Here is a 25,598-nt window from a genome sequence, read left to right as displayed (position 1 = left end):
TTTTATTATAAACTATATATACCTTTTAATTAATATTTTTAATTATTATTAATAATAATTATTACTATTTTTTTGACAATTGTATACAAATTATTTTTTAATTTTATGAAGTAAAAGATTCTCAATTTTATACCATTTTTTTATAGCAAAGAATCGTATATTAAGTAACTTTGCAAAGTGTCAAACATTCTAATAATGGAAATATTAAATAATTTACATTCTTTTTCTCTTCCATAATTATTTTAAAGACTGAGTTATTGAAAATCTAGTAAGCAATTGAATATATCTCGTTTCTCTCGATAACAAGAATTGAAAAGATCCTTCCGTTTGAGGTCGAGGTTTGTGCAGTCGTGATGTCTAATCGACGAGGCCTATTGGGAAATATGTCAGCACGCATTCCGGAGACGAAAAGAACGTTTCTTTCTCTCCGGGGCGACATGCAGGTAACGTCGTCGGCCTACAAAGGAGATAGGAGCGTCCCGCAACAAATGTTTTTTGTCTCGGCGATCCGCCCGAAAATAACGACGCGATGCAGAGATCAAAGCCCTCTCCCCCTCTGTCGAATTCCACCTCTCTCCGCAGCCTTCCACCTCTCTAATCCCACCCACACTGCGGACGGATGAAAAAAAAAGCAAGAAAAGAGAGAGAAGAAGAGAATCCTCCCACGATTCTCTCTCGTCATGAATCGACCTCGGGCGCCGCTCGCTCCTGTTTACGTGTCGCGGTCTCGATGTCTCAACGGTCTCGTCTCGTCTCATCTCTATCTCTCCCGAGGCCCTCTCGAATCCCCGTTTCTCATCCTCCTCGTCGTTGTCCTGATTTTAGCGAAGTGTTGCGATCAGCATCCGCCGTTCGTTTGTCCTCCCCCTTTCGTCTCGACCCGTCCTCCCTCTCTTTCGCGCTCAGTAACGTCTTTTAGCAAGCGATCTGAATGCCCCGGGGCTCTTGGATCCTGGGGGCCCCCATCATGTGAAAGTCGCTTTTGTGATGTTTTCTTTGTTACCTCAAAAATGTAGTTTGTACCTAATATCGAAGGGTAATTGTTGAGAAATATGATGACGTACAAGATAAAGATATTACAATTGGCATCTGTCAATCATTTAAATAATGAGTTATTATTATGCATAATTAATACGTGTTGATTTTTATTGAAATAATATTCGCTAGAGTTATTATAAAATAATGATTCTTAAATTTGAATTAAATTTAACGCGACTTATTTCTTATACAAACATTTTTCTTTTGCAAACATATATTTTCATTTTCGAAGATATCTCTATATTTTTAATTTTTTCAATGAATCTCATAAGAGAATTTTTTTTTATTTTGACACAAGAGACACCTGTCAAAAATAATCCTCTGTACGCGAAAGCGTATATTATACAAAAATACTAAATCCTACGCTGATTTTCGATGCCTCGGGCTCCCAATATTTCGAAGACGATGTTGCTCGCACTCGCTCACCTTAAAACCGAGTTCATACGCGAGTGCGGCCGAGGAGAACGCGGCTATTATGTGTCGGCGACGACCATGTAAGAGAAAGAGAGAGGCCTGTTTTATTTATCTCGTACAAGGATTCCCCGACGTGCGATATTATTTTCCTTCTTCCAACGCGTTTCGTCGATCGAGAAATTTGAACGAATGCGAAGAATCAGACGTCAGAGAAATTTTTGAAAAATTCCCCTGCCTTTTATCGATATCAATATCAATAATTACCCTAGTAATCAGTTCAAGTCGCTCAATAATCCGATAATATTAAAACATTGCAATTTATTCTCGGAATTGATCATATGATTGACACATGCGACGATTGCAGCCAAAAATTGACAAATGTCAAATTTCACGAGGGGGCGAAATAATTTAACACCACCGTGAAGTATATCGAGAACTAAGCATTCGCAGAATGAGGGCAATTAGATTCCGAAGATCCGAGAAATTATCATTTCATTTAATCGCGATTGATCCGCTTCGCTGCGCATCCGGCGATCTTGACGGCTCATTTATTCCCTTATCTGTCATTTTTCCTCGATTTATCCCTCATTTTTCCCCGTTGAAGATATTTCAACGCTCGTTGGCGGACACCGTATATAAACACGCTCCGACAGAATTACGCTTTAACGCACCCGAAATGCTTCGCCCTTACGCAATCTCGGGGTACGTCGATCCCCCTGCGCGTTTCCTCCGCCGCGTGCATCCTCTTATAAAACGCATACACGCACACCATTCTTTCTTTCTTTCTCACATGCTACGGCAACGGCTGTACCCGGAGCCTTTTGTTGCTCGCCGAGTGGGCTCTAGTTGACGAAATATTGACATCCGAGAATAGAAACCCGTTGCGGGATCTGCAGAGGGGTTCACTCTTCTCCCCCCCAGCCCCTTTGTCTCACTCTTTCTCTCTCTCTCTCTCTCTCTCTCTCTCTCTCTCTCTTTTTCCTACCGTCGAATGACGGAGCGGTGGTGAGCGGAGAGGGCGGAAAGCAACAGCGGGAAGAGAAAAGAGAAACGAAGGGAAAAGGCAGAGGCTGGGTCGGTCGTATTCAGCATGAATTTAAAGGGGGTGGGACGTGAATGACGTCAACCTCCGAATCACTCCTTCTCTGTGCGCGCTATATCTGGATGTTTATATGTACGTCTCGTACGCGTGTGTGTGTTACACGCACGAAAAATGTGTGCGCCGCGCGCCCCACGTTGGTTGGCAGATTGGGGAGGGTAAAACGTCGAACATGCACGGGTGACAAACGGAATATTTTACGCTGGACGCGTATTGGATGAAAATTATTTCGTAATCGAAAATATTATACACACTGAAACGAGAGAACGATGAGTGCACAGTGGGGCAGTGCATTTATCGAATAAAGTTACACGTATATGTTTGCAATAATTCAAGCAATATGTAAGATTAAATAATGGATACGATACTTTGTTGTGTTAATGATGTATCACATCTTTGTGAATCTCTTGTCAGCGAAGAGTTAACAATAATAATCTAACATTGATGGAGCATTTTAAATTTTGAACCGCATTTAAATTTGCAAATGTAAATAGCTTTTAATTCATTAAAAAATTATATATAAGTCAATAATTATATAATAATTATATATAAGTCAAAAGTGTTAGAGGATGTACGATTGTAGAGGATGATCGCTAAGGTTATCGATATCAATTGAATCATTGCTAAAGTTGGATATCGGCAAATGAAGGAAATGAAAGAGCGCGTTAAAATCATTTTTATTTGGTTTACGAATCTATTAAGACTCGTTAGCAACGTCGCTTGTGATCATCTCTGCGAATACTCTTTGTATGCAGTTCTCAAATATTTAAAGCGCACATGTTAATCGATCGCTCGGTCTCCCCAACATTTTCCTAGGCTCCGCTGAACGTCCCTGATTCTCGCCCCCTCCTCGTAGATCACAGACGCGCGTACGTGTGTGTCTCGTGCTCCCGTACTCGCCACGCCGTATTGAACGAAGAGGCTATTAAATTTGTTTTTGTTCGAGCGTCATAATCGTGTCTCGAGGACAGTGCGTGTGCGGAGAACCTTCTTTGTGCCAATCTGTGACGAAAAAGAGAGAGAGAAAGAGAGAGGCGAAGGAGGGAGAGGGGCCTCTCAAGTTTTCGCGGACATATAATGAAAAAATTGCTTTGCAAACGATTGACATATGCGTCTGGATATGCTGGGTTTGCTTCACTCGCGTAAGAACCTAACCCGATTTTGTTTTGTCTTCGTGCATTTCATCGCGCTCACGTTTGTTTGCCGCACGGAGGTAAAATAAATCGCCAACCTGTTACCTGTGAAACGAACCGGTAATAAACCTGTCAAAAACAGCTGATTTACGCTCTTAAAGGTTGACGAAATAGACGCGATTTTCTATCGACGAGTGCGACAACGTTAATCCATTAGACACGCGACGTCCGAAAGATTCGATTAAATATACTTGAGATATCGATTCCTTCGAGCACTCTATTAATAATTATCAAGTGTAGATAAGACTTTGTCGTGAATATAAGCGGCGAATAATCTACTAAACTTGAAGAATTGGGGGGTGAGATGTGTATTGGTTCGAAGAATATATGAATATATTCGAATTTTTCAGTCAGAGGACACGCTTATCTTATCAGGAGTTCGAAAAATGCGTGGAAAATCTATATCTTATCGGAATCGGACGATTATTTTACTTCCAACAATACTGTTCTCATAATCGATTGCGCCACAAAAATGTTTAAAATGTGAAATATTAGTTAAATGCATCATTATAAGGTTACTTTTCATCCAAAGTTTTTAAATGATGTTTTTTTGTAATAAAAGCTTTTAAAGAATTTGGAAGCAGAGGAACTTATTCTCTTGGCTTTTAATTAATCGAAAAAGGGTATTAAACAGATTATTTTCGTATCTTTCAGCGCAAATATGTTGTATTAAATTTAAAAAACCGCATAGAGAAAGTATAATGACTAAGCATAAGAAAACTGCTTTCAGGCGACTAAGAGTGTTAGTACACTAAGCTCGAGTGAGTGGAGGTGAGTCTGCGAGTGAGATCTCTTAAAATCCGACTTACTTTCCAATCTCATTCACCGTTGTTATATGCAAGTAAAAGCAAAAAATAAATTTGGTAAATGATAAACAATACATAGATAATATTACATTAAAAATTATGTACATTAAACAATTTTTTCAACAATATTAAAAAATACAATTAGTACATCACATTTGTCGTAAATACTAATTAAATTATTATGCTTAATCTATGAAGTCACTATTACGAAATACAATATGACTCATTACGTGTACATATGTTGGCAATAACTACATAATAAATACATATGAAAAGAGAGCGAAGTGTCTTTTTATCCTTTTTGTTTAATAAAGATTAATTGATCACAGTCAATTTGATCAACGTTTAATAACTTTGTATCCACATATTAATTGCGATTAAAATTATTATCTTTCTGAACTTATAGTATTCGCAGTCAAAAAGACATTCGGTGATTTACACGAAATGTATGTGTATAAATGTCAATTACAGGGAACAATATATTTAAATTTTGTAAATAAATTCGGTGAGAATTCCATGATTTTCCAGATATGTATATTTAAAATTCCAGATAAAATTAAAGCATTTATAAAATTATAAATATAATTTTAAAATGAGTTTATTTATTGTGCGTAAACTTTAGACTCTACATAAATAAAACATTTTAATATATTTTAAGCCTAAAAAATTTCAAATTTTCTATTAAATATATTTTTTTAAATAAATATTTATATATTGAATAATATATACTAGTGTTGGGATGAAGGTTTTAATAGCAGTAATAGCAGATTGCTGATCACTTACAATATTAAAATAAAAATTATCAAAGAAGCAATTTTTTAAAAATTCCCAATAAAATTCCATGAGAATTTCTTGATTTTTCAGAGTGAAAATTCCTGGGAATTCCAGATGTGTTATTAAAAATCACACCAGATCCACGTGAAAGTTTAAAGGGAAAATCAAGTAACGTCAGATAAGGACCCGTGATGCGTTTCTGCTTTTGCGCAAAGCCAGCATTACATATCTGCGGGCACGCGCAAAACTCACCGTACGCACGTGGTAATCCGATATCGCAAAGACACGCTCTTAAACACTCGTACTCGTCTCTGGTAACATTTATTATACAGTTACCGTGCAACAGTTGCTGCACTCTCGGGAACCTGTTGGCGCAGCCAGTAATTTCTATCGCGATTCGAGAAACGTGCGTATACGTGACAAAAAAGAGTTCATTCGTATCAGATCTCCAAATGTACAATGTTGCATTTTGCACTTTGAGTTTATGAGATGCATTTTATTTCCCCCAAAGGATACATTCGAAATAGCACGATAAGGCAAAATAAATAACATGAATCGTGTGAGAGAAAGTCGTATAAAACTTCTACCTATTCAACATGCTCGTATGACTTATGTTATTGATCCAAACATTTCAATTGGAGGGGACCCTTCTAGACACGGGTCTCTCTCTGCATAAAATGTCCTTTGGAACTGTAGTAGTTTTTTTTTCTCAGCCATATATTTTTTCATTATCTAGATTTCTCTAAAAATTACACACGTTACTTTATAATGGTCTCTTATATTTCTCGCAATTTCTCGCAGGTAGTGCGATAAATTCGAAGAGAATCCTCTTATCTCTTCGAAGAGTAATTTCACTCGTTTAATTCATTTGCTAGCGTTAAAAAAATACACTTGCGATCAAGAGGAATATACAAAGAAATTTAGAAAATTCTGAAATTTTGGCAATTTTTGCGCTGAATTTTTGCTAAATAATCTTCGCGATTTATACAAGCACGTTCGCATGTTTGTGCCGAGTACGAGTGCTCGCTCGCGCGTATCTCATTCTTTCGCTTCCTCGTGTTTCGCGACGAGGCTTCTCGCGCAAAGTACGAGTATCCTGTGTAACGTCCGAGACCCATCGGAAATCGTGCATCGGTGGAGGAGCCCCGCTTCCCGCCGGGTTCTCGCACGGCCGTCCGTGTTTGCGGCAGCCGCGCGGGGGTAAGGCACGTATTATGAACGCGCGCGACACGACACGACGCGGCTCGGCTCGGCTCGGCTCGGCGCGGTGTGTGAATAGCGAGCACGTGCATTTCCCACAGAAAAGCAACGGGGGCTACGCGTCTCGCAGCGTGGCCAGCTGGGAATACGGCCGGGGTTCGGCTCCGCTCGCCTCGCTCCTTCGGGGTGCGCGTCACAGGGATGGTCGCCTTTAAAAGAAACTTATCGATAATTTTGTGCGTTTGAATTTTGATTGTCGGCGCGCTATATCGTGCTACGATGAGTGGCGTTAGGAAAAAACAAAGCATCGATAAGTTAGATAAAATACACCTATCACCGATTAAAGGAATACAGCGATTATTTTTGATATTATTTTTGATATTTTTGAATTATTTTTGAATTATTTTTAATATTTTTGAAATTATTCGCAGCTTAGTTTTTTGCAAAAGTACTTCTTCAAGTCTATAACTTTTATGAATATCTTTTGTAAAAATAAAATCTATATATTTTTTTAGAATTTAGTATTAAACTATCGATGATTATTTTTAATATGAGTAAAATTGTGTATATACAGTAAGAGATTTTTTCTTCCTTTTTTGTATTTTTTAACTGACAAAAAAATTATAAATATACATATAAATTATTCATGAAATTAAACGAGAGATAAATCGATATTCGTACGCATCATTTGTTATGTCCATATCTTTTAAAAATATTAAAAAAGTAAGTTCTTCTCTCTATGAGAGAATATTTAATTATTTTAAATTTATGAAAAAAAACAACTGTGGAAATACGTTCCGTTTTCGCGAAAATCTTCAATTCTTATTGTACGTATAGCAGTTATAAACTTAAATTTATTTACACGAAGCGAGATATCGAACACAAGAAATATGACCTTCCCAAATTATTCAAGTATCGTAAATGATTCTAGCATGTGTTATTGCTATGCTGTCGGTTATGAAATAAAAATCGCGCATGCAATTCGCCAAATACAGACTGTATATATCGATTGACGGAAATCTGTTCGTTCCTAACAGGAATCGATTGCATGAGTGTGATCTGGACTTGGCAAATGGTAACCACTTTTCTGTCGCAAATGCAAAAGTTCACACTGCCATTTAAACTCTTGGCAACATGATTGACGATGTATTATCATTTATTGCGCATTATGTCGTTGTAAATCCAATCGTTTTAAATGTGTTTGACGTTGTATAATAACTATTAATCTCTGCAAGTATTTTGTTGCTTAATATTAAAGACAGGCTAATAAATGATTTTTTTATTATTAGTTAATTAAATGCATTAATACATATACAAATATATAATTTAATATATAAAATAATTTATATAATATACATATAAAATACATTTAATATATGTATTTAATTTTTTTTTCGAAAAACTTGATAAGTGAAAATTCAACGTAATAAAAATAATTGATTTTGATAATTCCTATATATATTTTTTCATTATTGTAACTATACTAATTTACATACTGATTTTTTAAACAGCTAAAATAGCTGTTTAAATAAATTATATACAATTTTTAGAATATATTTTATTATTATAAAGTTCAAGAAAGGATTAAAATATAGAGTGTTGAAACGTCAATCGTACGCTTGCATCATACTTTACTGCTCGCCCGATACGCCAACTCCGCAGTTTCTAACTCAGTTATTTCTATAACTATCACCAATACACACACTATGATTCTCCAAAAAGATAATTTTATCTCACGGAGGGTTCAGATGAGTCATGCTCTCTGTTTCAGTGCGCCAATAAGCCGTGCGTTCGCATTTACTACGTTGAAGGCTGGTCGTCGTGTATAGAGAGAGAAAGCTTTTTCTCCGAGGATTGGCGGTGATACGACACAATCAACAACGGCGGCGATCGGCGTCGGGGTGCAGCCGTTATCATCCGGCTATCATAGCACAGTGCCACCCCAAAACGGGAGGGGTGGTTCGCCACTTCGTGTCGCGGCGATGGTAGCAGCTGCCTCCGCTACGGCCACCGCCACTGCCAGCGTGGTGGCCATGCAGGACCGCCAGGATATCCCCGCGCAATTTAATCAAGTAAATGTTTGAGCTCTCGTGATGCTTATCAATGATGCGACTAGGGAGAATCCTGATGTTATGTAGAACGTTTATGATATTTAGAGTATAATAAAGGTACGCAGATTGATGAAATCGATATTCCATTTCTTATAAATGTCTCCATTATTATTTTTTTAGTAAAATAAAAAGAAAAATAATTTTAGGAAAATAATTTGCATCTTATTCTGATATTTGTTTCTTTGTTTGAAAAAATGTTGAAAGGAATAAAGCAACGTTAGACATTTCTTTTTATTCTAATGTTAATTTTCGCAGCATTTTGTAGAAAATAGAGTATCATAATTATTCAATTTTTTTATTTCAGTAAAATTCAGTAATATTATATAAACATGAATTTTTAACTAAAATTTCCATTGTGATTTAAATTATTACTCAACAAAAAAATACGCTTCTTTCGCATGGGATGATTTTTATTTCGTTTTTTACAACTTCTGGTATCGATGAAATAAAAATGTAATGATTATTATTACTAGATGCAGAGCCAACATGGAATGCCCCCCCAACCGTACAATTTGGGGTACGGCCAAAGAGGACCAATGGCAGGAATGGGGCCAGTCGCGATGAACAACTTTAACGGCATGGGCACGATGAGCCCGATGCACACTATGAATTCCATGAATTCGATGAACAGTATGAGTGGCATGAACTCGATGAATCCTATGACAATGGGAGGCATGAACGGCATGAATAGTATGAATGCTATGAGCGGAATGACACCCATGAACTCCATGAGCAACATGGGTAACATGGCCATGAACAACATGATGGGACCCAACAACATGCAAATGAACAAGCTACAAGTATTTATCCATAATCTATTTTATACAACTTAAATAATTTAATTGCACTTTTTTTCTACGACATGATTAACTAGACGACTATAATTCATGAATTGGATTCTCTATTCTTCATACTTAAATTATTATTTTTTATATTTAATTATATTTTCTATTTTTCGTACTTAAATTATTTTCTTGTGTCGAAGCAATTTGGTTGAAGGAAGGCGCATTTGTTTGATTCTTTCAATAAATATTTTTGTGCTTTTAGGGTCAGCCACATCAAGGCTACCCGCGAAGACTAGCGCCGTATCCGAATCCGAGCATGCACATAGCGCAAAAGCGGCAGCAGGTTCCATACCCGAATCAGAACCCAGCGGCTATGCAGCAGAGCTTCAACGGCATGACGGCGTCGCAATACCCGAGCAACTATCCTAATGCGGTGAGGCCGAATTTCCAGCAACAGTATCAGCCTATGCAAAATATGCATCCCACGGCGGCTGGTTTCGGGCCCGGCGCAATGATACGAGCGACGAATATGAGGCAAACAGCGCCGGCTTACAATACCACGTCTCAGACCACCGCGAACCAATATAACTACGGCAATAACGGTGTTCCCGGTGTTTGCATGATTCCACCCACCTCTGTCGGCAATCAGTTCGTCGGTCATCAACCGAACACGGGATACGGCGGCGGCAACGCGTCGTACGGCGCGTCTACCGTAGCGACCAGTCAATATCAGCAGGATGTAGCGTCAATGAGATCGACGAATGGGGGCAATGTGAATTATCAGCACAGTCCCATTCCCGGCAATCCGACACCTCCGTTAACACCCGCCACCAGCATGCCGCCTTACATCAGTCCAAATCCGGATATCAAGCCTAATTTCAATGAAATAAAGTCGCCGGTCAACATTCAAAATAGTGAGTGAATAGTTAGTTTTATTTATTTTTTGTTATTTTGATGTAAATTATTTAAATATTCCATGAATATGAATCTACATTAATGAAGGATATATAAAATCTCAAAGAATAATATATTCATTCTTTTATTTTTAAATTATACGATAGAGCATTTTTATTGTGTTAAAGTTAAAGCTGAGAAACTTTATACAATATATACGTATTTTATAATGTTTATCATATTAAGTAGAATCAGAAAACGCGCGCTTATATTAATGCAATTCCTACTGTTTGTTCCAGATGATGAATTGAGACTAACATTCCCAGTGAGAGATGGCATTATTCTTCCGCCCTTCCGTCTAGAGCACAATTTGGCTGTTAGCAATCACGTATTTCAACTGAAACCCACGGTACATCAAACGCTAGCGTGGCGGTCGGATCTTGAGCTGCAGCTCAAATGTTTCCACCATGAAGACAGGCTAATGAATACCAATTGGCCGGCAAGTGTGCAAGTCTCCGTTAATGCGACTCCTCTTGTGATTGATCGCGGGGAGAACAAGACTTCCCACAAGCCTCTCTATCTGAAGGATGTCTGTCAGCCAGGAAGGAATACAATACAGATTACCGTATCTGCATGCTGTTGTGTAAGTTTGAATTTTATCAATAATTAAATGATTTTTTCTGGCATTTACATAATTTAAAAATATTCTCTCGACATGTTCGTTTTATGTAGTCAAATATATTGTCTGTGAAAAAATATACATTATTTATCCAGATCAGATATATAAAATATTTATTTTTTATTTTTTTTATTTTTTTTTTAATTTTTTTATTTTTTTTTTCTTCTCTTTGTATGTAAAGAGATGTGAAGAACACTTTTTACAGTCGCATCTATTCGTACTTCAATTGGTGCATCGGCCTAGTGTACGAAGCGTATTACATGGATTACTACGTAAAAGGCTCTTGACAGCAGAGCATTGTGTGACGAAAATCAAAAGGAATTTTAATAATACATTGACGAACAATGGTATACAGTCGGAGAAAGATGTAGTGGAACAAACAGCACTAAAGGTAAAATTTATAAAAATATTTGTAAATTTTGATTCCGAATTTGGTTCTCTAATGCGATACATTAATTATGATTTAAGAGAGAAGAGTCATGTGTATCTATTTTGTTATCAGGTACCTTTAAAATGTCCTATCACTTTCAAACGCATTACACTGCCAGCTAGAGGACACGAGTGCAAGCATATACAGTGTTTCGATTTGGAATCATATTTGCAATTAAACTGTGAACGAGGTAGCTGGAGGTGTCCAGTATGCACGTAAGTATGACTAAATTGCTGAAAATTCTGATGGAAAAAAATAAACACTAATAAATTGTTGTATATTCTTTGCAGGAAACCTGCACAGCTAGAAGGCTTAGAAGTTGATCAATATATGTGGGGTATTTTGAATACATTAAATACTGCGGAAGTTGACGAGGTAACGATAGACTCGCTCGCTAATTGGAAACCCGCAAAGAACTTAACTGGTATTAAGTCCGAGGAAGAGAACGATTGTAAGAGAACGACCAAGGCTATGTCGCCAGGCAGTATGAATATGCCAACTATGAACAATTGGGACATGAATCAAGCTATGAGCCCTTACATACCGCCCGATATGAACAGTATCGTAAGCGGTTCGATGATGAACAACGCATCTTCCACGTATGCGAATAATAGCATAAATCATCGGAACACGTCGGGTGGAACATACGAGATAAATTCTGGAACAAATACTATCGGCAATAATGATTATGTCAGTGGAACGGGTCCACTGTCGCACTTAAATGAATCCGTTAATTCCTTAGATCCTCTCAATGCTATGGAAAAGTCGCTCAACGATCAGGTATGTTTCGCTGCAAAATCGATTGTATTCTAACTATAATAGTGATATAGACACAAAGAAGTGACGGCAAAATCGGCAATGTTAAATATGTATGTGTGACGTTTGTTATATATATATATATATATATTACAGATGCCACATACTCCACATACGCCGCATACTCCGCAATCGACTCCTCATACGCCGGCTGGTGGAGCCAGTGGTCCGCCGAGCGTTCCACCTGCATCGCAAGAATCCACAGGAAATCATAACACTTCTGGCAATACGAATATAAATAATGATACCACGACCGACATACCATCAGATTTAAATTTCGATCCCGCTGCAGTTATAGACGGCGAAGGTACCGGTCAAGAAGCATTAAATGTAAGTATTGCATCGTGTCAAATAACTACGTCATATCTACTGTGCTAAATCGAAATATTTCTTAAATTGATTTATAGAAGATATTAAAAAATTTGTTGTCTGTTGTATCACAGCTCTTGCCAGATAATGTGGACGCAATGGAACTGCTCTCATATCTAGATCCACCGGATCTCAACACTCCGCCTAGTAGCGGCGCTAGCAGTGGTAACCCTTCGTCCAGCGATGACATATTGGCACTCTTTGAATAAGGAGAAAAAGAAGAGAAATAAGAGGCGAGTGGATAACTTGTAAAGATGTAATCAAACTATGACCCCTTTTTGTAAGTGATGAAAGAGTCGGCAACTCACTGCAAATTCGGGCTATCTTTGTGCAAATTTGTCAGAATTCTATCAGTTCAAACGAATTGCGCAAAATACCTAATTTCTAACTTCTCTCTGATACGGGAAAGGATTATTCGGAAGTCTATTAGATGTGAGCATTTGCGGTGAAGAAATTTAAGTTTTATTGGGGTCACTAGGTGCTCTCACCTAATCAATGGTACAAATAATCTTAGTTATAATTATAATATTCCTATTGAAACTAAGGTTAAAGTGCTAGGATTAAAGAAACGATTTTTAATAATAATATGATAAATACTATACTATAGTTGCGATAAAGATATTATTGCATAAACAGCATTTTACTTTCTCTAATTAATAAAATGAAAATTTTTAGTTTAAATTGTTTTAAATATTTGAGAGAAGGATGTGCTGTGCTAATTTAAACATTGGACTTAAATTTACATTTATATTGAATTTACAAATTACACATTTAAATTCGCTGTTCTTGCAATGAGATTTTTGTGCTCGAAAATCGGTCTACTTACATCCAAGGTTATGATAGACCTATATGAAAAAGATAACTGTACAGACATACTTTTGTAAATAATTTTAATCGAAATAAGTAAAATATTCATCTGTTGGGAATTTCTCACCCATTGATGAATATTGTGCATATAGTGTTCCTTTCCTTTAGATTGTAGAGAAACAAACGGAAATGAATAAAACTAGGGGATATCGGGCTTCACACTGGAAATTTAATAACAACACACGTGATGTATCTACTGAGTCTAAAAATAGACAAATTACAGATATAAAATGCAAGATAAAACGCAAGACATAAAATTGATTTACTTACATAGTGCTTCTTAAAATCTGATAATTTTATTATTTAAAAAAAATCCTAGCTTTATATGCAGAAATGAAACACGTACATACATATTTAATTTCGAAAACAGATTCAAATGTATGTAAAATGCAATTATTTGCATTTTATACAATTTTTTTTGCCAATAGACATTTTTACATCACAGTTTTTTATTTGAGACAAGATTTAAAACCTCCTTGATAAAAAGAAGGAGGAGAGTAAGTTTTCTACGTTTTTTTAATGTTGCCAACCTCTGAAGATACATCAACATATTTGCACATATAGAATTTATTTTCACATTTTGATATATTTTTTTGAATTGACTTGCTATAAACAGCTACATTTTTGTATGATGTACATGTGTGAACTATTTTCATTAGGTTAATATATTTGTATATTTTTACACTTACTTTTATTATCGATTTGCAAGGGAAAACTACATCGCGGTTATTGCCGCTAAATAAACTTTTCATTATATGATATTCGATAAGATATTTTTTCAGGAAGTATATCGGTTGTGAAGAGCGAAAGATTTAAATTCTGCAGAAAGTTAATAGCAATATTTACGCAAGGCCTTAAGAAATCGCGCATTATAATCCATGTATAATCAAATTTTACATAAGGAGAGGAAGAATCAAAACTCTTTTCATGGGAGAAATATATTGCAGAATAATTATGTACAGACGCGCTTAAACTTATTATTTGCACAGGACAATGATTGCAATTGCAATAATTCAGCATGCGAAAATAAATTCTGTATATCTTCTTGCACAATCTAGCGATAAATCTGATTTGTTGTCGTTTAATAAAAACGTATGAAAAAATCAGATCCGTATATATATATATAATCCGTATATATATACATGAAAAGATACTGCCAGAGTGATACCGCCCAAGGCCCCCTGCTTGTGTAGTGGTTATAAACATTTGTATCTTTTGTGATTAAAAAAAGAAGATATATATAATACTTAAAGAGCGCGACACGTATAGATTATACAGATTTTATATAAAGATGTATTTATATTCCAATGTGTGCAACGCGCTAGCGCACAGTGAAGGATTAGACACACAGTCAAGTTTCTATTCATATAACTACTATAATTATTGAGGTTTAGATTTTAATATTACTTGTATTAAGCGCGACTATTGTATATTATTTGTATATATGATAAATAGAATAATAATATAAGAAAAATGGCAGATATATACTTATTGGCCAGTTATAATATAGCAAAATAATTCTCCTAATTATTTCTCAGAGAACCAAAACATACACGAGATGTATGAGAATACTTTAAACTAGGGAATGCAATGTGTAAATGGTTGATGAATGGCTGACGATAACAAGTACAGTCAAATATTGTACTGTTATTTCTAATAGAATTATTACTTACTTGATAAAAAAAAACATAATTACCTAAAAAAGTTTATTCAAACTGTAAGCTTTACTTAGGATTGCCAAGAAAAAGTAGTATACGCAACAATGTTGCGATTGTACATAGGCAATGTTTACCTATACTTAGCTAATAATATCCCTAAAATACACAATACACTGTCTTAGTTTATGAGAGTCGTTGAGATTTATAGGTATTTCGCGAGAAATTATAAAGAACGTGAATAAATTGAACATAACGACAGAATTTGTCAGTTACATTTGTATAATAATTTATATAACGTGATATTGTTTGGGGAAAAATATATAGATTACTGTCAAAAAATCATGCAATCATTGACTATTTCAGTTTTTTTCTATATATAAGCTTATATATATATATATATATATATATATATATATATATATATATAATATTAATATGTATTAATATGTATTATATATATTAATAATATTAATTAATATATTAATATATATTAATACATATATTGATATATATATATATATATATATTAGCAGATTGGCAAGAGATTATATGTTTGTTTATATGCGAATTTGTTGCAGTAATATGTGGAATGATATATTATTATTTAACGAAATTCCTACAAAAATCTCTCTGGCTCTAAGATTACAATATCTATTTATCTATCGTTAGGAGAGGCCTATATAATTTCATTTTACAATGTTCTACGAACAAATTAAACTACCGCGGATTATGAGAGTCGTCTTGTCGAAGGCCTGGAAAGTTGTAATAACGAAACAAAATATTTTCATGTAAAGTAATCGTATCGACTCATGGTGTATCGGCTATATCAATGAAACGAGCTCCATAATTAAATAACATACGGGATATCGATGTATATGTATATATGTATAATGCATATGTATATACATACACATAAGATACACATATATACATATAAGATTGCATATATAATGGAATATTATAAATTTATCCTGACGATACACTGTCTCTCTCTCTCAAGATTTTTTTAATCAAATTAAAGAATTTATGTTTCTATATGTGTACTCTTTGTTGATAAATGCAAAGAGAGTTCGTTTAGCAAGTACATCATGAGTACTGATATCGATCCGTATCAGAAGGTCTATTCGTTTTAGAGATGCATTTTTTGTGCTATAAATGAAGAATGAAATGTATATATTTGGGCTTTTTGGGAGCAAATAAGAGGGAAGAATTAAGTGCAGAAGTTGCAACTTGACGAACAGACCTACAGTTTGCTCTCTGTAAAACGGAAATGCGCATTATAAATTAAATGAAAAAAAAAACACTCTGATATATCATTGGTTACACATAATAAATTTTAATATACAAAGACCAGTTTTTAAATATGTATGACAGACACAACATTGTTTCTTGATAACAGTTAGAGAATCATTCAATAAAAAAGTCACAAAATATAAATTAAGTGTGAGTCATTTATTTCCGACAGACAATCTTCGAAAAAATATAAAATAATGTGGGGTAAGTGTCGACAAAATTATAAGAGAATTGTTTGTATTATTAATAATGCCAATTTAATTACAAAATCATACTACTAATTGTAAGCGATTGATATTAAATATGTATTCAATTATTTAATCAGTTTTTTATTCATTTCTAATTGAGAATTATAGCATAAAATCATATATTGAAAATGAGAATATTTAAAAAATTTGTTTTTTAGTTGCAATAATTTTACTAAAGAATTTTAAAAAGTAAAAAAAATATATATATAGAATATATATCATACACATTGAAAATATATACTGTATACCTCTCGTTCATCCTAGACATCCTGTAAGAATTAGTGATAGAAAAAATAAAACAATTATCTAATCTTCAAATGTGAATAATAGATATCAATTTAAACTTGAGATTATTTGGTTTTAATAATTACCAAGATGCTAATTATATATAAGGGGAAGTTTATTGATGATGGTGATTGAGAAAAAACACAAACAATGATTTGGTATTATATAACATCGCGTTTTATTAGATTTAAATTGAAATCGGTTATAAATTATGGTGATGAGAGTTCGAATACTAGGACTAGGACAGATGGTTTTCGCTGCTTTGCTCTGTATACTCAATTTTATATTGCATATGGTTATCGAAGAGAATGAACGCCGTTGCTGTGAAATTTCTGCCTTTTTCTCTCTCTCTCTTTCTCTCTTTTTCGACACATACATACACATACATATACCCAGGCGCGCTTCTCTCTCTACTCTTTCTCTCACTCTCGATTCGATAGAAACGAAATTAATCGCCAAGCATAATATAAAGATTAACTGCTCGCAATTGGTAATCTCCCCCTTTTTCGATTTCGTCTACATCTCGCAAACTAACAATTTTATTTCACTGCGAATCATGGTAAAAACGCGCAAAATCGGCAGCGCTACGCAAAGAAACCGGTATTTCGTGCCGGACGATCGGTCGAAGATCGCTACTTGACGTATTCGCATCTGGATTTGCACGCAATGGAGTTTGGATCCCCCGTACATCCGAGTTTACATCTCTCCTCCCGTTTCCCCAAGTTCAGAAACGATTCCGCTATAACACCTCTCCCTCGCGTTTATCATTTGATTTGAACAATCGCTTCGATAACGATCGATCGTTGTGTATACGCTGTGCGTCTTTCGAGAAACACAAGATAAATATTCACATATTCGCTAAACGCAAAACGAAGATTCGAAATGAAAACGGAGCGATGCTTCGAGATGAATGATCTTGTGTGTTTTTTGGAAATGTATTTCTCTCTGCGGCACGTTTTTAATTCCGTTTTCATTCCGAAGCGATACGCGAAATTTTTTGCATTTCAAACTTCTGTCAGCATTACGATATTATCTCTATGGGCTGTTGATTTGTGGAAGTTTATACACAGTTTAGCATGCTTGAAGCACAACAATAATCTACGCGTATAACATTCGGATGAGCTCGATGATCGCTTCACGTGAGGCGAATCGTAAAAAGCAGCGCCCCACTATCATTTTTTATCATTATTACTATATCATTTTTTGCATCTTGCATATCGACTGATAGTGAAGTTTTTCTCTCTCAGCACTATTTGGAATATATATAAAAAATTTCTCAAATCAATGATATACAATATTGAAAAGATATTTTAACGGCGAAGAGAGTCAAAGAGATTTTCACATGCGCCTGTTCACTTGAACACCTCATCGGCTGTTTTAACAATGAAATGAACATTTTGCGGTCTCGACCTGTTTACGACTTATACGAGTATCTCGCGATTAAAGGCGGTCCCCTGTCGCCTCATCAGGGCGCTCACAATATAAATCTGATAATAACTCTATCGATATAATGGCAGTGCGTACAGCGCTAATCCTTTAATCTGCTAACCGGGCAGATGTTTGTTCACCCTTTGCGTCGAAATGATAAATACCGTGCCTGCAGTCAACACGTTTAATCTTCATCACGTTAATTCGCGTCCATCGGACGTGTTTATTATAATTAAAATAGCTGAGATATTTAAAACAATGGCTTTGTTTCATGTTAATAAGTGAAACATGATGACAAAAAGATAATTATGTATATTTGGCATATTTAAAATATTGCAATGACATAGAATATTTAATAATCTTATTACCAGGAATTTTACGAGAGTAATGACTGCTCGAATAAACAATTCGTCGAAAATAATAGCAGCTTACGAGAGGTATATTAAATGCGCAGAAATATTGAGCATGTAAAATAAATTCCTGGTTGGCAGTCTTTCAAAACAGAGGAATTTCCTTCGGTAATCAAAAAAATGTCAATGCTTCATATTTAATAAAACTCTCTTTCTTTCTTTTTCTGTCATTTTCTCTTCACTATACGAATAGATTCCGACGCAAAAGGAAATGTCGATTGATTATCTAAGCGAACTTGTCGCACATTCGCTCTTTCACGCTATTGGCGCGAATGGGCTAGTGTTTAATATATAACACTAATTAACTAGTGTTAAAATTCCGTAATTAACTATGGCAGTGTTTCTTAAACCGTCTTCCACCGCAATTCGACCTCCGTCGAAATTTTTTGGCGTTTCCACCATGGTCTAGAAGAAGTATTTCTAGTATCTCTATAAGTTCGAGTAACTCTTTACTAGATAAAAATGCATTACAGTGATAACCGTATTACACGTCGCTCCTCCTCGCACATTGCTATGCTATATTAATTAGATCATTTAATTACGTGTTGCTTGTATCCATGTGTATATTGCAACACGTTTATCATCACACGTTCTCTTCGTACCCTTACGTCTTTACGGCGCTTGAGTTTATATAGAAAAGTCGTACGGAGATTCGGCATAAAAAATTATCATTATCTGTGATCTCGAAAAGCTTAAGAAACACTGAGAACTACGGGACCGTGTCGTATTCGTCTTCTATGTTTTTCTTTTCTTATAAAGATACAAATCGCAAGTGACTTTGCTGTGACAGGTTGATGATGAATGCTAAGTAAATTGAGTTTGGTACAAAAAGAGCGGATGTTGAAGAATATACAGTATGATCGAGTTCGATTCGCGCACGTACTAAGCCAAATGCTCTTCTAATTCGAGAAATTCGACATATCGCGGACAAGTTGCTCCTGCGAACTCTCCGTTCATTTCTTTTTCTAAAATCGAAGTACAATTTATTTATACCAAGCGTTAAAAAAAATACACTTTTATAGCATTTATATTTTTTCAGCAATATTTGTTTATATAATATATTGCCATTTCTACGCAAACAATTTATATGTTGCAGTCATAATTTAATGTATTTTTGCTATGTCTCTAATTTATTTTTCGATATGCCACATTGTTGAAAAAAAAAACAAATTAACTTATACACGTTAAAAAAAATTTATACTCGATCGAAAACGAGTTGAACGTTCTAATCGATCGCAATAGCAACTTTTATCACACGATCTAAAGATAATATCGATTTCGTAAAATCGGTGTATATATATTCGTTTGTATACATATTATTATTATTATTATTATTATATATAATATATTGCCATTATAACAATTACACAGCACAGCCAGCAACTCCATTTATTTACATTCCTCTTCGTTTTTATCATCTTATTAATTGATATTATTCAATCGGTTCCCTTTTCTCATCATTCATATCACGCTCGAGGAAGAACTACGTTATATAAATCTTTGCAGTTAACAGACTCCTTGATTTTAACGACCACGATAAACACGCGAAGCGGACATCTCGAATATGCAACAACATATTAGTTGCTAATTAATGTACAATCGATCGCGTACACTCTGATCTTGTCTTCGGGGAGCTTATTTTATCCTGTCATGCCCGGAACATTGAATCTTGTCGATGTCATTATAAGAAATCGATTGATTTTTATATGTCAACAAAACGAAAATAGAATTATTAATAATTCTATGATCTTTTAATATCTGTGAATTATCATTCAGATAATCAATAAATTACAATTAAATTTAATTTGAAAGACAATTAATTTTTAATAAATAAACTTAACACTTAAAATACATTTATAATTAATAATTGTTTAGATAATTGTTTAGAAATCGATTGATTTTTACTTAAAGAAGATAAATCACAAAGGCATAAACGCATGTGTACATTTTACTGTGTGACGAAACAATGTTTGATTCTTATTTCTCCTATCATTCTTCGATTTGACAATTGAACTTTCGCGTACAAGATCAATTTGTACTCGATGGTATGGTAACGTTTGCTTTGAGCAAAAGGCTGTCCACGAAAGCCGCATAATGCCCCGCTTGCTTTTCTACCGAGAGGTGCGCGAAACATGAGCGAGATGGACATTCCAAAAAATCGATATTTCATGATATAATTTCAATATTTATAAATAAAACAAATTGTCTCTATTTTATTTATAAACGTCAGGAGGCAAAAATTTTAGTACGTGGATTATATATTTATTTATAAGTATTTTTTTTAAGAAATAAAATATTTTGTTTATATCTTTGTATTAAAATTAAGTAAATAAGGTCTATAATTGATAGGTAAAGCCTTAAAATATTTTGAAATAAGTTTAATCATACCAAAAATAAAAAATAAAATCGATATTGTGTGTAAGGCAGATTTAAATTACACTGCACTCTACGAAAATACAACGAGAAATTCCCCTGTCAGACTTCAAATTATACCATGATCGATAATTATGACATCCACCTTGACATTCAAGAGATAAATTGACTATCACACATTCTCTCTCGTATTGTTGAGACACGCATTACGTGTCGTCAACACACACGCGCACGCATCCGATAGTACTGAGGGATGGGGAAGAGATATGAGGAAAGGCGGTAACTACATTCGGCATTTATTAAGCTGTAAATAAAGATCCGCACTCAGAACATAATCGCGACATGAAGTTTGATTTTATTACAAGTTTGCAAAAATATGAGATAATTTTTGCGCCAGCAAAATTGAGAATCACATAAATACAAATAAGTTTTTCTCTATCGATTCTTTTTTAGCATCTCGCGATTTATATTTATCTGAATATATGATATTATAAGATTTTACGTAAACAATTTCATTTACCTAATTTTTCATCGAGAAGCATGTTATACTCTCGTGTAACTTCGTGTCGTAGCAAATTCTCGATTATAAAGAAATATTCTATTTTCTCCAAAGATACAACAATAAATAAGCAACAATACTAAAACAGCTTTAATATTCTGAATACGGAACTCCCCACATTTTATATAATGCATATATATTAAATCCAAGAAATATATAGAAAACGAGATCAAGTGTGTGACAAAAATTATAAAAAAATAATCTGTATATCATAAAGTATGAAAAATGCGAAGAGACAGGAAATTTACTGCTTAATATGTGCCTCCCAGCAGCGTGTCTCTGTTAATACAAAAATGTTTACAACGCATTTGTAATACATTATTTTGCTTGAAAACGTTTTTTAAAATCTCTTAAATTTTTTTCGCGTCGTTTAAAACACACGTGTAACGTGTTGTACAGCGAATTTATCGCGACCTTACATTTGATAAAAAAACTGTTACATTTTTTTATCACGTAATTTGTATTTTCGTACAAAGTTAATAGCTTCCTATGTTGCATTTTTAAAATGCATTGGTAAAACTCAGTAATTTCAATATTGTTGAAAATATTGCATAAATAAGACATTTTTTCGAATGTTACAATTTGTTTTCTGGTCTCCGATTTTAAAGTCAAAGAGGAAGAGAAATTAAATCATGCTTGTTGATTCAAATCATTGCTACATTTGAAAATTTCTTAAGATAAAACGAATAGAAAAATAACATAGAGATGAGATTGAATGAACGTATAACATGTAAGCGTATCGAATAATTTTTTCAAAAATGACTTAAAATATTGATGGAAAAGAAAACTAATAATTTTCTAAATCATAATTGTAAATCGATGCGCACTCGTTTCAAAATAATTTCAAAATAACAATATCAATGACAACGATATGATATCGATGACAACGATGTATGATAGTGGAGATGTTGCTGATAACAACGACAAATAATAATTAATAATTAATACTAATAATAGAGTAATTAATCATAATAATCAAAGTAATAGTTGGAGCAATAATTACAATGATAAAATAATATTATCATAATAAAAAATAATAATAGCAATAATAAAAAACAGCATTAATATTAGTGTAATAATAATAATTATTATTATTACCAGATATTAATATAGTGATATTAACGTTTCTTGGTAAAATAAAAAGTAAAAATACTAGATAGAGCTATCTCTTCTAGACAATAATACGATACATCCACTGCTCGGGCAACAGGAATAATACTATCATTTAATTAATATAATTTCTATAAAATAATAGGGTGCGCTTTTTTCTGTTAATATTAACGTTACATTAATGTAACATAACACATATATGCGTGTGTGTATATATATATGTACAAGAAGACAGAGTTATACATCTGGTTTGTATCGTGAGGGTAAATAATATACAGTATTCGTATGTGTGTGTGCGTAAATATATATATATACTCAGTTTTGCAAAGACGTGCTGGATGTTAACACGTTTATTAATGAGTACCCTAGAGAACGGTACTCTTCTTTTTCTATTCACATATATATTCTTTGTATATATATATATATATATATATATATATATAAATTCTTATAACCATAATTAAAATTATATATTAAACCTCTTTAGCACATATTTACATCGATTACTCATTTCCGTCATATATAGTAAGATACTAATCGGGGATCCACGGCGGCAATTGAATTAGTCGAACACTTTTGGCATTTTCTTTTTTAGTCCCGCGATATTCTGGTAAATTTTATATGTAAATGAGGACACTCTCTTCTTGTACGCGCATTACGTGTCCACTCGTGTCGCATGTACGTGCGTGCGAAAAAAATGTCTCGGTATATTTTCAATCCACACGTTCGATCATCAGAAAAGTCCTTGCTCCTTGTATCATTCAACGTTTTTCTTTTCTCTATCGCGGTGATCCTTTCTATAATAATATCAAGTCCGTTACGCGTGTGTGACTTTTTCGTACTCCGAGTCTCAGTCTTCCATCTAACGCTTTGCGACACACACATTTGCTTGCACTCTATAATTCACATTCTCTCAACCAATTTTTCTTTTTCTCTCTCTCACTCTCTTTCTCTCTCTCTCTATCTCTTACCCTTCTCTCGATTCCTAGTCTGTACAATCTGGCAGTGTGTCTTACAGATCCTTTGGATTTGACTTGGCACAAATAACAGAGTCTTTAGTAAAAAAGGCACTATTTTTGTAAAGCGAAATAGTCTTGCTCGAGACACCCTAATTTTGTTTTCCGCGAAACATACAGATCTCTATCGAGTGGAAAAAATCGGGGATAAAGGATTAATTCGGCGTATTTTCTTTTTATGACCGGTGAATTTTTTATTTAGAAGGATTTTGATCTATTTGTCGAAATTTTTTTTTTTACACAGACGATGTACTTTCGAAGCCGAAGCGGCGTCGTGCTCTCTTAGAAAAGTTTGGCTGTGTGAATATTTGAAATTTTAATCTCTTCCTCTCCATATGTTGGAAAGGAAATAATCTCGTAATCTACAATTTCATGGCATATCACACGATCTTACAAATATGTAAACGCAATTTAATTTGAGAAATTCTTCTTTTTCATCCTGCCGTTTATTTTATAATCATATAAAAACATTGTCAGTCTTATAGAGTTTTACTGCAAAAGCATGTGTACATTTTTGCATATTTCGAAGTCTGAATTGTGCGAATCATTTGCGACGAGAAGAATGAAATACGCGTGGATATCATGTTGAGATGAGAAAGATGATGACATGTGTGATCATGAAATGAGAAAGATTCGCGGAAAAAGATAGTGTAGCTTTACTATAAATTACGATCAATTTCATACGCATCCTACAGCTATCGTAATATCCATTCGCCAATCTGACGAATAATCAAAAATGCTTCTCGTGCTTTTTACTTTCGTAATATTTCATTATTGTATAAAGGATTATACAGATGTTTTATAAAATGTATAACAGTAGCAACTTTATAGGATTTATATTTAAAAATTCACGTTATACGTCATAGAAATATCGAAATTGTTATTTTTCAAATAATCTAAAACATATTTTAGTTACACGAAAATTGAATGTGCCAGCTCGTATTTTAATATACAACTTAAACATTTTAGTCTAGATATTACATTTTATTAATTTAATATCAATATTTTATTATTACATTTTATTAATTTAATATCAATATTTCTGATAAAATCTAAATTACATTAAAATAGTTATTAAAATAATCATAAAAAGAATCATAAAATAATTATTAAAATAATCTTAAAAAAATCATAAAATAATTATTAAAATAATCATAAGAATAATGAGAAAAGCTTATAAAAGAATTTTATGATCTCGATTTATTTTTGAAATAAAATTTCTATTGTAGAAAAGAATTGTTTTATTTCCTAATTGTCGCTATTGGTATACATCTCTTCTAAACAGCTATATAGAAGATAATCGTTAGGTTGCCTCGCAATTATCTATTCTGGTCCGCATGAAAAGACGATGATACACCAACGCACATTTTAATTCCGTTGATTTAAACACACGCTTTTGTCGCGCATTAACGAGACGAAGCATTCCGTCCAACATTTTCTGCAAAAAATGAGTCGTGCACGTCTACGGTTCCGTGTGTGAATAATCAATTAGTCCGAGCTCGCTGCTAAAGTTGTAAACGCATACAAATGTCCAGTCGCGCGGATTATTAACCGTCAGTGGTGTACATTGTATAGTAATAGTATATATATGGATATCAAAATTTTGAAAAGACATCTACATGATCATCAAAAAGTGCGTTTCCTGCGTACGATAGAACAGCGTCGGAGGAGTCAAAGAGAAGAAATCTTCGCTTTTGCACCTTCGATGCGCATCTGCATTCTCAGATAGGTATTCTTAGAAAA

The 25,598-nt window shown here is 34.1% G+C and overlaps 1 protein-coding gene across 3 annotated transcripts in view; it reads left to right on the top strand.

The window, feature by feature from the left end:
- The window catches only part of Tna (Zinc finger MIZ domain-containing protein tonalli), a 34,548-nt gene extending 19,040 nt beyond the window's left edge, over positions 1-15,508 (top strand). The window contains exons 2-10 of one of the 3 annotated variants that reach the window (XM_083101283.1): positions 8,296-8,596; positions 9,109-9,435; positions 9,683-10,334; positions 10,614-10,957; positions 11,175-11,384; positions 11,496-11,638; positions 11,714-12,203; positions 12,336-12,569; positions 12,683-15,508. In XM_083101283.1, the coding sequence (XP_082957409.1) occupies positions 8,507-8,596; positions 9,109-9,435; positions 9,683-10,334; positions 10,614-10,957; positions 11,175-11,384; positions 11,496-11,638; positions 11,714-12,203; positions 12,336-12,569; positions 12,683-12,817 (2,625 nt within the window). In that variant the 5' untranslated portion in view covers positions 8,296-8,506 and the 3' untranslated portion in view covers positions 12,818-15,508. Of the gene's footprint in view, positions 1-8,295; positions 8,693-9,108; positions 9,436-9,682; positions 10,335-10,613; positions 10,958-11,174; positions 11,385-11,495; positions 11,639-11,713; positions 12,204-12,335; positions 12,570-12,682 lie in introns of those variants that run through there. The other 2 variants (XM_083101284.1, XM_083101285.1) reach the window with 2 other exon arrangements.
- Positions 15,509-25,598: the final 10,090 nt, after the last annotated feature.

This window comes from Camponotus vicinus, unplaced genomic scaffold (genome assembly GCF_025532165.1).
Source record: "Camponotus vicinus isolate PSW18456_S1 unplaced genomic scaffold, iyCamVici1.0 SCAF_5, whole genome shotgun sequence".
NCBI lineage: Eukaryota > Metazoa > Arthropoda > Insecta > Hymenoptera > Formicidae > Camponotus > Camponotus vicinus.
This window is presented reverse-complemented; position numbering and strand designations above follow the sequence as displayed.